This window comes from Narcine bancroftii, chromosome 9 (genome assembly GCF_036971445.1).
Source record: "Narcine bancroftii isolate sNarBan1 chromosome 9, sNarBan1.hap1, whole genome shotgun sequence".
In the NCBI taxonomy this organism is placed as follows: domain Eukaryota; kingdom Metazoa; phylum Chordata; class Chondrichthyes; order Torpediniformes; family Narcinidae; genus Narcine; species Narcine bancroftii.
Window position 1 is genome coordinate 106,759,525 of NC_091477.1, and position 12,214 is coordinate 106,771,738.

The following is a 12,214-nucleotide window of genomic DNA, read 5'->3' on the forward strand; positions in this document are numbered from 1 at the left end:
GAGATATCAAGGATTCCAATAAGAGGTCGATGGTTTAAAAACTTTGACGACCCCTGCTTTAAAGTGAAAAGAAGCTTTCTTCGTTGCTTAGTTTTAAAATGTCTATTTTTGCCATTTCCATAAGATCTCTACTGTGTGTTTCGAAATAGTTAAATGCTTCCAAAATTATGTCCAACCACAATGATGGCATTAAAAAGTCTGAGTAGCTAATCACACTGAGAAATTTTGATAAAGCAAATTAGGGTGTAATATCTGAAAGATTTTAACATTTTATGAAAAATGAGAAAAAGATTCAGGTGTAGAAATCAAGAAAAGGTGTAATATATTAACTAGGTTATTTTAAAAGTTGTGAAGTTTTGAAATGTTAATACCGTTCACCAGATGGATAGCACTCTCTGAAAGAAGTAGAAGTAGAAATTGAGGAAATATTGGTAATGATCTTTCAGGAATCCATAGATTCTGTCAGGGTCACAGAGAACTGGAAAAATCACAAATGTCACCCAACTATTCAAGAAGGGAGGGAGGCAGCAGAAAGGAAATCATAGACTGGTTAGCGTGATGTCAGTGGTTGAGAAAGTGTTGGAGTTGATTGTAAAGGATAAGGTTATGGGTACTTGGGGCACATGACAAGATAGACCAAAGCCAGGAGGGTTTCTCAATGGACAATTTTGCTTCACAAACTGATTGCAATTATTTGAAGAAGTGACAAGCTGGCTAGATAAAGGATGTTGTGTATTTGGATGTTGTGTACTTGGATATTCAAAAGACCGTAAGATGTTGGAGCAGAAATAAGCTATTCAGCCCATCAAGTCTGCCCACCATTTAATCATGAGCTGATCCATTTTCCCACTCAGCCTCACTGCCCAGCCTTTTCCCCATAATCTCTGATGTCCTGGCTAATCAAGGACCCGTCAATCTCTGCCTTAAATACACCCAACCACCTGTGGAAACAAATTCCACAGATCTACCAATCTCTGGCTAAAGAAATTCCTCTATATTTCTGTTCTAAATTGATATCTTTCAATCCTGAAGTTGTATCCTCTTGTCCTGGACCCTCCCACCATGGAAAACAACCTTTCTACGTGTATTCTGTCCACACCTTTCAACATTTGAAATATTTTAATGAGAATCCCACTCATTCTACTAAATTCCAACGAATACCAGCCAAGACCTGTCAAACTCTCCTCAAAGGATAACCATTTCATTTCCAGAATTATCATTATGAAACTCCTCTGAATCCTCTTCAATGCCAGCACATCCTTCCTTAAATGAGGAGCCCAAAATTACTCACAATAGTCTGAGTGAGGTCTCACCAGTGCCTTATAAAGCCTTGATATCATACCCCTGCTCTTATATTCTATTCCTCTTGAAATTAATGTCATCATTACATTTACCGTCTTCATTACATCTCAATTTGCAAGTCGACATTCAGGATCTCCTCCACGTGGACTCCCTGATCATTTTGCATCTGGGTATATCCAATTTTCCCCATTTCAAAGATAGTCGATCTGTGCTGTCAAGACAGAAAAGTGTTGGATCTTCTTAAAAACATCAAGGTTGATAAGTCCCCGGGGCCGGACGCAATATACCCCAGGCTGCTGTGGGAAGTGAAAGAAGAGATAGCTGGGGCAGTAGCTAGGATCTTTGAATTATCTTTGGCTGCAGGGGAGGTGCCAGAGGATTGTAGAATGGCAAATGTAGTCGCCTTGTTCAAAAAAGATAATCAGGAGAATCCTGGGAATTATAGACTGGTGAGTCTCATGTCAGTGGTGTTTAAACTAATGGAGTGGATTCTTAAGGATAGAATCTATGAGGATTTGGAGAAGTCCACTCTACTCAACAAGTCAGCATGGCTTTGTGAAGGAAAGGTTGTGACTCATGAGTCTAATTTAATTTTTTGATGAGGAGACAAAATAAATTGATGAGGGTAGGGCAATAGATGTGGTGTACATGAATTTTCGCAAGGCCTTTGACAAGGTTCCCCATGAGAGACACAACCAGAAAGTCATGAGGCATGGGATCAAAGGAAAATTGGCTGTATGGATAAAAATTGGCATGTAGGAAGAAAGGAGAGAGTAGTGGTGGAAGGAAAATATTCTGCCGAGAGGTCGGTGACTATTGAGTCTGTTCTGGTACTCCTGCTCTTAATGATTTTTATAAATGACCTGGATGAAGAAGCAGAAGGACAGGCGTACGTTTGCAGATGACTCGAAGCTTGGAGGAGCTTTTGAGGGAGCTGAAGGTTTCCAAAGGTTACAAGAGCATATAGACAGGATGTAGTGTTGGGCAGAAAAGTGGCAGATGGATTTCAATCCAATAATTGTGAGGTGATGCATTTTGGATGGACTAACCAGGGTTAATGGTCAGTTACTTAAGAGTGTGGAAGAACAGAGGGACCTTGGGGTGCAAATCCACACATCACTGCACAGATTGATAGGATAGTTAAGAAGGCCAAAGGGATGCTGGGATTCATTAATGGGGGATTGAATTCAGGAGTAGAGAGGGTCACCTTGGTCAATTTTGAATCTCAAAGATCACAATCAAATGGTACTGTATTTATGGCATATTGTGGTGGTATATCTCTTACCTTGATAAACTTATCTCTTTGAATTTATTTGAGATATATTGTTACAGTTTCTTGTTAACATTTGTCATTGTTCTTCTCTCTTAAGAAATGCAAATTATTGACATCAAACAGCCATATAAACAGTTAATTCTGTTTTAGTTTCATATCTTAGAGGTTTTGCCTTCAATACATATTGAACATCCGCACTCTGGGTACTTTTGGATTAAATTTTAATGATCAAATGCTAATCATTAGTCTTGGAGAGTTAAATGTTAAGGCACACAAAGCAAAGGAAGTTTCTCCTTAGGGCACACAAAGGAAAGAAACTTCTATTGGCAGATCACCAAGCTGATTAACAATGGGAGAACAGGTTCTGACAGGCTCCATCAGATCCGTAAGCCAGTAATGCTTCTGTCAACCTGTTTAACAATGCTCAATTTAAAGTGTCCTCAAACTGTTAGTTTAAATGCTAATTTAGCTGTCTGGAAAAGCCAATGAGTTCTGCTTTTAATAAACATGTCTGTGATCAAAGGCTAAGGAGTAATAATGGTGCTTTTTTCTTAATAATTGGCATTTCTGGATGACTGAAAAATAGAATCTTTCACAACTTTTTAAATCAAAGTGCATGATGATACACTTTCTGACTTTGTATTTCATTTGCCATTTCTCTGCTCATTTTCCTAATCTGTCTAACTCCTTCAGCAGCCTCCCTGTTTTTTCACACTACCTGATCCTCCACAATACCTTTGTAGTATCTGCAAACATGGCCACAAAGCCATTCGTTCCATAACCTGGTTCATTAATATTCAACATTACAAGAAGTGGCCCCATCACCAACCACTGTGGAACACCAATAGCGACCGGCAGCCAACCAGAATATGATTCCTATATTCCAACTCTCTGCTTCTTGCCAATCAACCAGTGCTCTACCTATTTTGGAATGTTTCCTGTTGTACCATGGGATCTTAACTTGTTAAGTAGCCTCATGTATGACACTTTGTCAAAGGCCTTCTGAAGACTTAAATACACAACATTCACTACATCTCCTTATCTAGTCTGCCTGTCACTTCTTCAAAGTATTCCCATAGGTTTATCAAGCAAGATGTTCCCTTAAGGAAACCATGCTGGCTTTGGTCTATTTTACAAAATGGCTCCAAGTATTCTGTATCCTTATGTTTGAGGATCAATTCCAACATCTTCCCAACCACTGACGTCAGGCTAAACGGTCTATAATTTCTTTTCTTCTGCCTCTCTTCCTTCTTAAATAGTGGGATGATATTGTGATTTTCCAGTCCTCTGAGACCATACCAAAATCGAATGATTCCTGAAAGATCATTACGAATGCTTCCACAACCTATACCATTACTTTTTTCAGAACCTGCAGGTACAATCCATCTGGTTCAGGAGACCTATCCACTCTTAGACTATTTAGCCTTCTTAGCACCTTTTCCCATGAAATAGCAATTGTATTCACTTCCCCTCCCTGATACCCTTAAGCATCCAGCACACAGATAATGTCTTCCACAGTGAAGACTAATACAACATACTCAGAAGACCAATGTGAAGCACCTGAAGCTACTTAACAGGAGAGATACTAGCATGGGTAGAAGATTGGTTGATTGGTAGGAAGCAGAGAGTTGGAATATAGAGATCATATTCTGGTTGGTTTCCAGATGCTGGTGGTGCTCCACAGAGATCAGTATTGGGGCTCTTGTTCTTATTGTTTATGTTGTAGATCAGTGATTTACAGCCGGTAGTGTTGAGGAAACAGGGAGGCTGCAGAAGAACTTAGACAGAATAGGAGAATGGGCAGAAAAGTGGCAAATGAAAAACAATGTTGGAAAGTGTATGGTTATGAACTTTGGTAGAAGAAATAAACAGGCAGACTATTTTTTAAATGGGGAGAAAATTGAAAATTACCAGATGTGAAGGAATCTGGCAGTCCTCATGTAGGATAACCTGAAGGTAATCTTGCAGATTGAGTCATCAGTGAAGAAGCAAATGCAATGCTGGTTTTCATTTCATGAGGAATAGAATACAAAATATGAAGTCAATGCTTTATAAGGCACTTGTCAGACTCACTTGGAGTATTGTGAACAGTTTTGAGCTCCTCATTTAAGAAAGGATGTGCGGGAATCTCATTGAGACATTACAAATGTTGAAAGGCATGGAATGAGAAATTGTAGAAAGATTGTTTTCCATGATGGAAGAGTTTAGGACAAGAGGGCACAACTTCAGGATTGATGGACATCCGTTTGGAACAGAGATATGGAGGAATTTCTTTAGCCAGAGGGTGGCGAACCTGTGAAATTTGTTGCCACATGCAGTTGTGGAGGCCAAGTCATTGGGAGAGATTGATAGGTTCTTGATTAGCCAGTGCATCGAAGGTTATAGGAAGATGGCCGGGCGGTGGGTCTGATGGGGAAAACAGATCAGCTCACGATTGAATGGTGGGGGAGATTCAATGGGCCAAATAGCCTATTTCTGCTCCTATGTCTTATGGTCTATTTGTTCAAAAATATAACTAGCTAAGTGCCGACATGAAAAATCCCTGTCAATTTCACAGTAATAATAAACATAAAATTTCATCAATATTACATTGGAGACTTTATACCAAACTTCAATTATATTTTGAAGATAAAATTGTACTAAAGCCACAAAATATTAATTATAGGATGTTTTGATATTTCTGTTTTCAGGTATGCCAAAAAGATCAGTCAATATTACACTGAGGCTACAAGGTGTGAATGCAACAGTCATAAGCAGAAGAGACAGCCCAGATTTCAATTTTCTGGTTGAAGTCACCACAAGAAAGGTATATGGTTTTCTGTTGTAGCCTGCAGTTGGCTTCGAGGCATTAGGTTTGGTCAGAGAACAACTGTGCAAGTTGTTCTAGTGGACTTCACTCCAAAGGTACACTGAAACAAATATATCTTAAATTTTAAAAAATGACAAATTTTCATACCACACAGAAATGTTAAAAAAGCTCAAAATGTAGATCACGCCAGTGCAAGACTTTTAGATGCTCAGGACACAAGACCAAAATGTTAAATACAAATTTAAATCAATGGTCTGCATTTTGTCGCAAATGATTAAGTGTTGTTAGTGGCCTCAAAGAAAGCTATCCTATAATGCTCTTGACCTGAAACTTTGACAACTCTTTATTCCCCAACAGATGCCTTTCAATCCACTGAGCCTTTTGCAAGAAGCTTGCTAGGTATAGGTCTGACAGGAAAGTAGGCAAGAGCTGGTTTGGATAAATTGACCAAGGCTGGTCTCAGCAAAAGGCTCTTTTATAAAATAGTGAATGCAGTTTCCTTAAATGGACTGCATTTTAAAACAATCCCCGCTTCCCAGCAAAAATATAGAGAATATTTTATGTTCAAAAACTTCCTGAAAATTGTAAATGTTATTTGAAAAATACAAAATGCCTTCTTAATGTTTACTAAACATTCTAAACACAAAGAATTTAAAATGACTAAAAAATTGTAACTAAGTGATAATATTCCAGTAGTTCTCAACCTTTTTCTTTCCACTCACATACACACTTTAACTATTCCCTATGCCATAGGTGCTGTGATCAGTAAGGGATTGTTTAAGGTGGTATGTGGGAGGAAGAAAATATTTGAAAGCCACTGTTTTTAATCGTACCTAATTGACTCGTTATGTGCATGGTTTCATAACTCCAAAGGAAATTGGCCAATGACAATTTTTCTCAAGCAAAATATTTCAGTATCAATTAGAGCAGTGATTCTCAACCTTCCCTTCCCATCCACACACCACTTACAGCACTCCCTTACTAATCACAGAGCATCGATGGCATAGGGATTATTTAAAGTGGTATGTGTGGAAATAAAAAGGTTGAGATCCACTGATTTAATCAGACTATACTCAAATGAGATCTATGAAATTACAAGATACTTACCAAAGATATTTTTTTCCTTAGCTGTTTGGTAAGTATGGACACAGATGTGCGTTACTTTATAATGGTGAAGGGAGTCAAGAAAAGGCTGGAACTCACTGTCAATAAGGGTGTTATTGAGAAAGAGAGTCATTGCATTTAAAACGAATCTGGATGAGTACTTCAAGAGACATAACCTGTAGGGCCCTGGACCAGGAGTGGAAGAGTGGATTTACCCAGAAAACATTTTTGATTGACATGAATACTAACAGGGTAAAAATACAAGGCAAGGGTGAAAAACAAGGAATTCTACCAGGGACGTAACCAGGTTCTAGGCATACATTTCAATAGTTCTATGCATAGATCTACAAATAATATCAACACCGCATAATTTGATTCACAATTCTCATAATTTCCTAATGAAGAGTTGATTAATTTTTCTCATTACTTTCTTAGGTTTATGGAATCCTGTCAAAAATACAAAAGTTTGCTGAGAATACAAAGCCTGTTTTCTGGTTGGTATATTTAATTAGAAATTTACTTGTTTATCTTAAAACCAAGTAGAATTGTTTGGACTAAGTGTCCCTTTTAGTTCCAGGACTGGTTTTATAGCCAATCACCAGCTGGTTTGCTCTGGTGTTGGTACTGTAGTTTACCAATGGACCCAGTCCAGAGTATATATTATGAAAGGTTAAAAATTGCCAGAGTCAAAAGGGTTAAAAAGAGTATCTGTGATTTAAATGTAATATCATATTCAACCCATGAGAATAAATAATCTGCAAAACAAATGAAAAATATTTTGAATAGTGGAAATTAGAGATGAAACTAGAAATTGATGAAAATAGAAAACAAAATAGCATGTAAATGACTGGAAAGTATTTGGTGTTACGAGCCCAGAGGACCCCAAAATCCAGCAGCAATAGATATTCACCAAGACAAATGGTTACTTAAACAAAAGTTGCTTTTAATTATCTTTAAACATTAAAATAGAATGAAACTTTAACTTATCACTATTGACTTACTTAACCTAACTTAACCCCCTTCTAATTCTAAGCGCACGTGTATGTAATGCTTGTGTAAGTTCAGAAAAGTTCTTTGTTTCACAGTCCAATCTCACCTCATTCCTCCAAGTTCACTGGTTGCAGATAATTCTTATACTGTGCACAGAATTTAACATTTATGAAGTTCACCAGGCTTTGGTGCTTAAAAGGTAAATGGCTAATGCTCAGCCACTTCAGTGTCCTGCTGACGAAACTTGCCTCTTTAGGGTTCTCCAGATGATAACCTCTTTCTTTCAGGTCACCACAGAGTTCCTATTTGTTTCTCTTATTCCAAGTGAAACGTTAGACAGCCAGTCCTCTCCTCTTGCTTGAACCACAAGGGCTTTCACCAGGCTGTCTTCCAAATGGACCATTCTACAAGCTTGTCCTGTTCCAGTCTGAGCTCTGTTGCCAACTGTAACACTGCAGAACTGATCTGTCTGTCTCCCTCTCTCTCTGAGAGAAAGCCTGTTTGACTCTCTCTGTTTACAAAATCACATGACCCTCTTACAACAGCAAGTTCCCCTTCCAGACAGTAGGCAGCTCCGACAAGATCTTTCATCTGTTGCCTTTTTGCAAACAACAATCCATTAGTGAAATCTGTTGAGCACTCTTCAAGGCTCTTGCAAAAGCTGTGGATCCAATGCGTCTAGCATCGGGCAGAATTCCAGCATTTCAAATAAGATCTGTTTTAAAGTGTTTGTATGTAACCTACTCTAACAAACCTTTCCCAATTTATCTCCCCAAAACATATCTATATACTGTCAAATAGATTAGTGCAAAGTTGAGAGAGTAAATATTTAACAACAGAAGAAAATTCAAAGAAATGGAAGGAAAGAGTTTCAAAGTGGAGGAAGATTTGAAAGAAGAGTTTAAAAAAACTAAGGGAATAAGAGTGTAATACTAATAAAGCAGTAGTGGTTTAAAAAAAAACACGTGCTAAATCCAGAGGACAGCACAAACATTAATAATGCCAATAAAATGGATATCAATTAATGAATAGAGTTAAAAGTAGTGACTGTGAAATGTGCCTGAGGTTCAGCTTTAACATTACATATCATGATAGGTTTGTGCAAGGATGCAGACGGCGCTTGTCCCATCCGCAAACCCTACTTTTGTGTGATGAGATTCATTGCTAAGAATCGTATTAACTTGCTCTCAGAAGTGCATTCTTTGCAATGTCTAAGTGGACCAGCTTCATGGACATCTGGCTGATATGCAAGCCTTTGACAGTGGATGAGGACAGTCCTCATGGTATACCCTCGCCTTAAAAATACAAGGCAGGGGTGAAAAACAAGGAATTCTACCAGGGACGTAACCAGGTTCTAAAGTTAGGGGGAGTGAGCACATAAAAAAGGGTGCTGTGACACATACCAGATGGTGAGTCAGTGGTTGAGTGGCAGGCTGCACCGATTTTTTGCGGCGTCGGACCAGGGTGAGGGGCTGAGTGGTGCCACCATTGGACTGTGGAGGAGAAAGGTACCACTTTTGAAAAATGTGCTCAGAAACATCCCCCCCCTCCCCCCCACCAAGTGCTACTGATTAAATAAAGTAGATCTTTAAATCTTGCTCATATTCAAGTGTTGATGCAGGCAAAGGAGACAAGATCAGAACACCATCTTGGACGAAATGGACAAGTTGAACTTAAGAGCCTGTGTATGGCTCTATGACTTTGGTGTTACGTAATATTCTATAACGTGAACTTGACAGAGTGTTCAGCAAGTTCATGAGTGTCTCTGTTTTGATTTAACAATTCCCTCAAATCTATGCAGACTTCTGAAGTAGCTCAAAACATATATACTATAATGTTTCCAATGTTTAATCCTGTAGCTTTTTCTCAACGTTTGACTTATTCTGTCATATCTTGCATAAATGTAATAAATTTCAATACAGAAAAAACCCCTCTCTAATAAAAAAATAGAGTTAAGTTAAAATTAAACATTACTTTGTATGTAATTCTCCAACAGGTTACAAGGAGAAACAGAAAAAGCTGCTGTTGTGGCTTCATTCACCTATGATGGAACAAAAGCCAACATTGATTACCTAAACAATGAGTTACTCACCAAGATTCTGAACACTTTCAATAACCTACACCGGTTTCGTCGAAACCTGGACTTAACTAAAATTTCTTTTGAATCCTTAAGTGAAGAGGACTTAACAGATGTGACTATATGTAAGTGAAGGATCTTTACATACAATTCTGCAAACAAAAGCAGAAAATCCTACCAAAATGGTCTGAGTACTGAGTGCTAGATGATGCTGTACTGCATTAAACATTGTTTACAATCCAGGTTTTAAAATGTCATGCTTTAAAGTAGGTTATTTTCTCTCTAATTAATCACTAGACACAGAAAACACATTAAATCCAATGATTCTACAGTATGATTCAGATTATACAAAATGGTTGGGACTGAGCCTATGTCGGATAAATGTTTTTTCAGAGAACTGGTAATTTTGTAAAAATAGCCCAGTAGCAACAGAAAAATCACTTAAACAATAACAAACATCAAGGGAAGGCTCTTTAAACATTAAAATAATGTTTAATTCTCACCAAAGATTCCTGGCCACAACACTGCCGCCGATCACCAAGACCTCCCAATTGCTGCCGCCGATCCACAGCACGTCCTCACTGCTGCTATTGATCCCTGGGGAGGCTTCCCGGGCTGGTGGAACACTCACTGGCAAGTTTGTGGGCTCCTGTCTCCCCAGTCACCAGAGCTCCCAACGCCCGAGTCCAAATCCTCCCCAGGCCTACCACACATGCACAACTGGGGAGTCCGGTGTGCGGTAGTGAGCCAAGGGAAGGGCTTGGAGTCAGAGTCGGGAGCTCTAGTGGCTGAGGATGGAAGGAGGTAAGGGGAGGGGAGGGAACGGCACTGAGCTTGCGGTTCCACTTCTGCCCAGGAACCTGATTTCCTTGATGACGTCGGCGCAAGAGATTCTTCCACTGCTTGCAGCTGGAAGGCAATGGCATGCAATTTGAGAGGGAGAGTTGGAGAGAAAAGTCAATAGAGGAAGGTAAAGAAGAAATGGAAAGAGAGAGGGGAGGGAATTACCTGAAACGAGGACAATCATCATTCTAATTCAATGTCGAGTGAACTTTTTTCAACCTGTGAGGTCAGTTTGGCTCTGTAAAAATTTGGGATAAATGAGGATTTCTGATTTGTTTTGGATATCCTCATTTAAAATTTCGGAGAATTTGATTTTGGATAATTGGAGTTGTACTGTACTTTATTTAAAAACTTGCCAAAACTTAAATGAATATATTCAGGTCTAATGAATTACAAATATTAATTGTTGAACATTTTGGGGTATTTTGTCACTATAGCTATTTAAGAGTAGCAGCTATTTCCCCGAGATTACTCTTAAATCTATGCACAAATATACAATGTCTGGATTTCTTCAAAAAATAATTTTCATGCCGAGTAACTGTAAACTTTGATTCAATATTTTTTTTTTTTTACAAAGTACTATTAAAACCCGAAGACACTGGAGCAGAATTGGGCCATTGTGGCCCATCGAGTCCATCCTACCATTTCAGCATGAGTGATTTACAATCCTTCAAACCCTGTTCTCATGCCTTCTACCAATAACACTTGGTTCTCTTTCAATTCAAGAAACCATCTCTCTCCACCTTAAATATACCTAATGACAGCCTCCACAGCACTGAGCTTGCGGTTCCACTTCACCACCCTCTTGGAAAATAAATTCTTGCTCATTTCTGTTTGAAAGGATCTTTTTGTATTTGGAGGCTGTTCCCTCTGGTGTCATACTCCCCCACCACAGGAAGCATCCTCTCCACATCCTCTCTATGCAGGCTTTTTAGTATTTAATGGGTTTCAGTGAGATCCCCCTCAATCTACTAAACTCCAGCAAGTACAGTCCTTGGGCCATCAAACACTGACCCTTTCATTCTGGGGTAACCCTTTCATTCTGGGGATAATTCTCATGAACCTGCTCTAGACTTGTCTCTGTTAGGAATTAAAGTACCTTTAAAGAAATTGCTCGAGACAAAAATTGAGAACAAAGAACATTTATTACTACAACAATGCAAAGTTGGGTGCTTCCCCTTACCCTGGGAATACACACACACACTGGGGCTCACCCAACTTTTATACAGTTGATTTCAGTGTAGGAATACCCTCCCCCTTACATTCTTCTGCCTCCTGCTGGAGAGGTTTGGCATTAGGCAATCCTGCCTGCCTACGTGCAATTTCAGTATACTTGGAGAACCAGGGGGGGGTATCCTGTCGGTGTCCCTTCATGTCATTGTCCTTATTCACACCTTCCTGATTCTCGGGGCTACAGTCTCTTGATATGCAGAGTTGACTCATTCTATCTAGGGTTGGCTAATTTCATATGTATAAATCTGTGTATGGTTAGCTAATTAGAAATGTATGACTTGGTACTTCTGTCCAGGGCTAGGAGACCCTTATCTGATCCAGACTACCTCAACTTCCTACATTCTATTGTACCTTACCATTCCTTATCTTAGTCCTATGGTCTTGTCACAAAGACTAGAAGATTCTTATGTTAATCGTGCTGACTCTGCTTTCCTGCATCCTAAGCCCCAAGCTTATCCTGTTTGAACTGGTTACAGCCATTTTACTGATGAACTTTAGTTTCTTCCATGTTCATAATTTTAGATCAATTTTCCCATCTCTCACAATCCTCACTTTTCTTTTAGATCAGTAATACTGATCTTTC

The 12,214-nt window shown here is 38.9% G+C and overlaps 1 protein-coding gene across 1 annotated transcript in view; it reads left to right on the top strand.

Moving 5' to 3' along the window:
* Positions 1-12,214, top strand: part of LOC138743599 (mucin-like protein) — a 40,988-nt gene that overhangs the window by 15,741 nt on the left and 13,033 nt on the right. Inside the window, exons 11-13 of the mRNA XM_069899113.1 lie at positions 5,266-5,381; positions 6,924-6,982; positions 9,475-9,680. Of these exons, the coding sequence (XP_069755214.1) occupies positions 5,266-5,381; positions 6,924-6,982; positions 9,475-9,680 (381 nt within the window). The remainder of the gene's footprint in view (positions 1-5,265; positions 5,382-6,923; positions 6,983-9,474; positions 9,681-12,214) is intronic.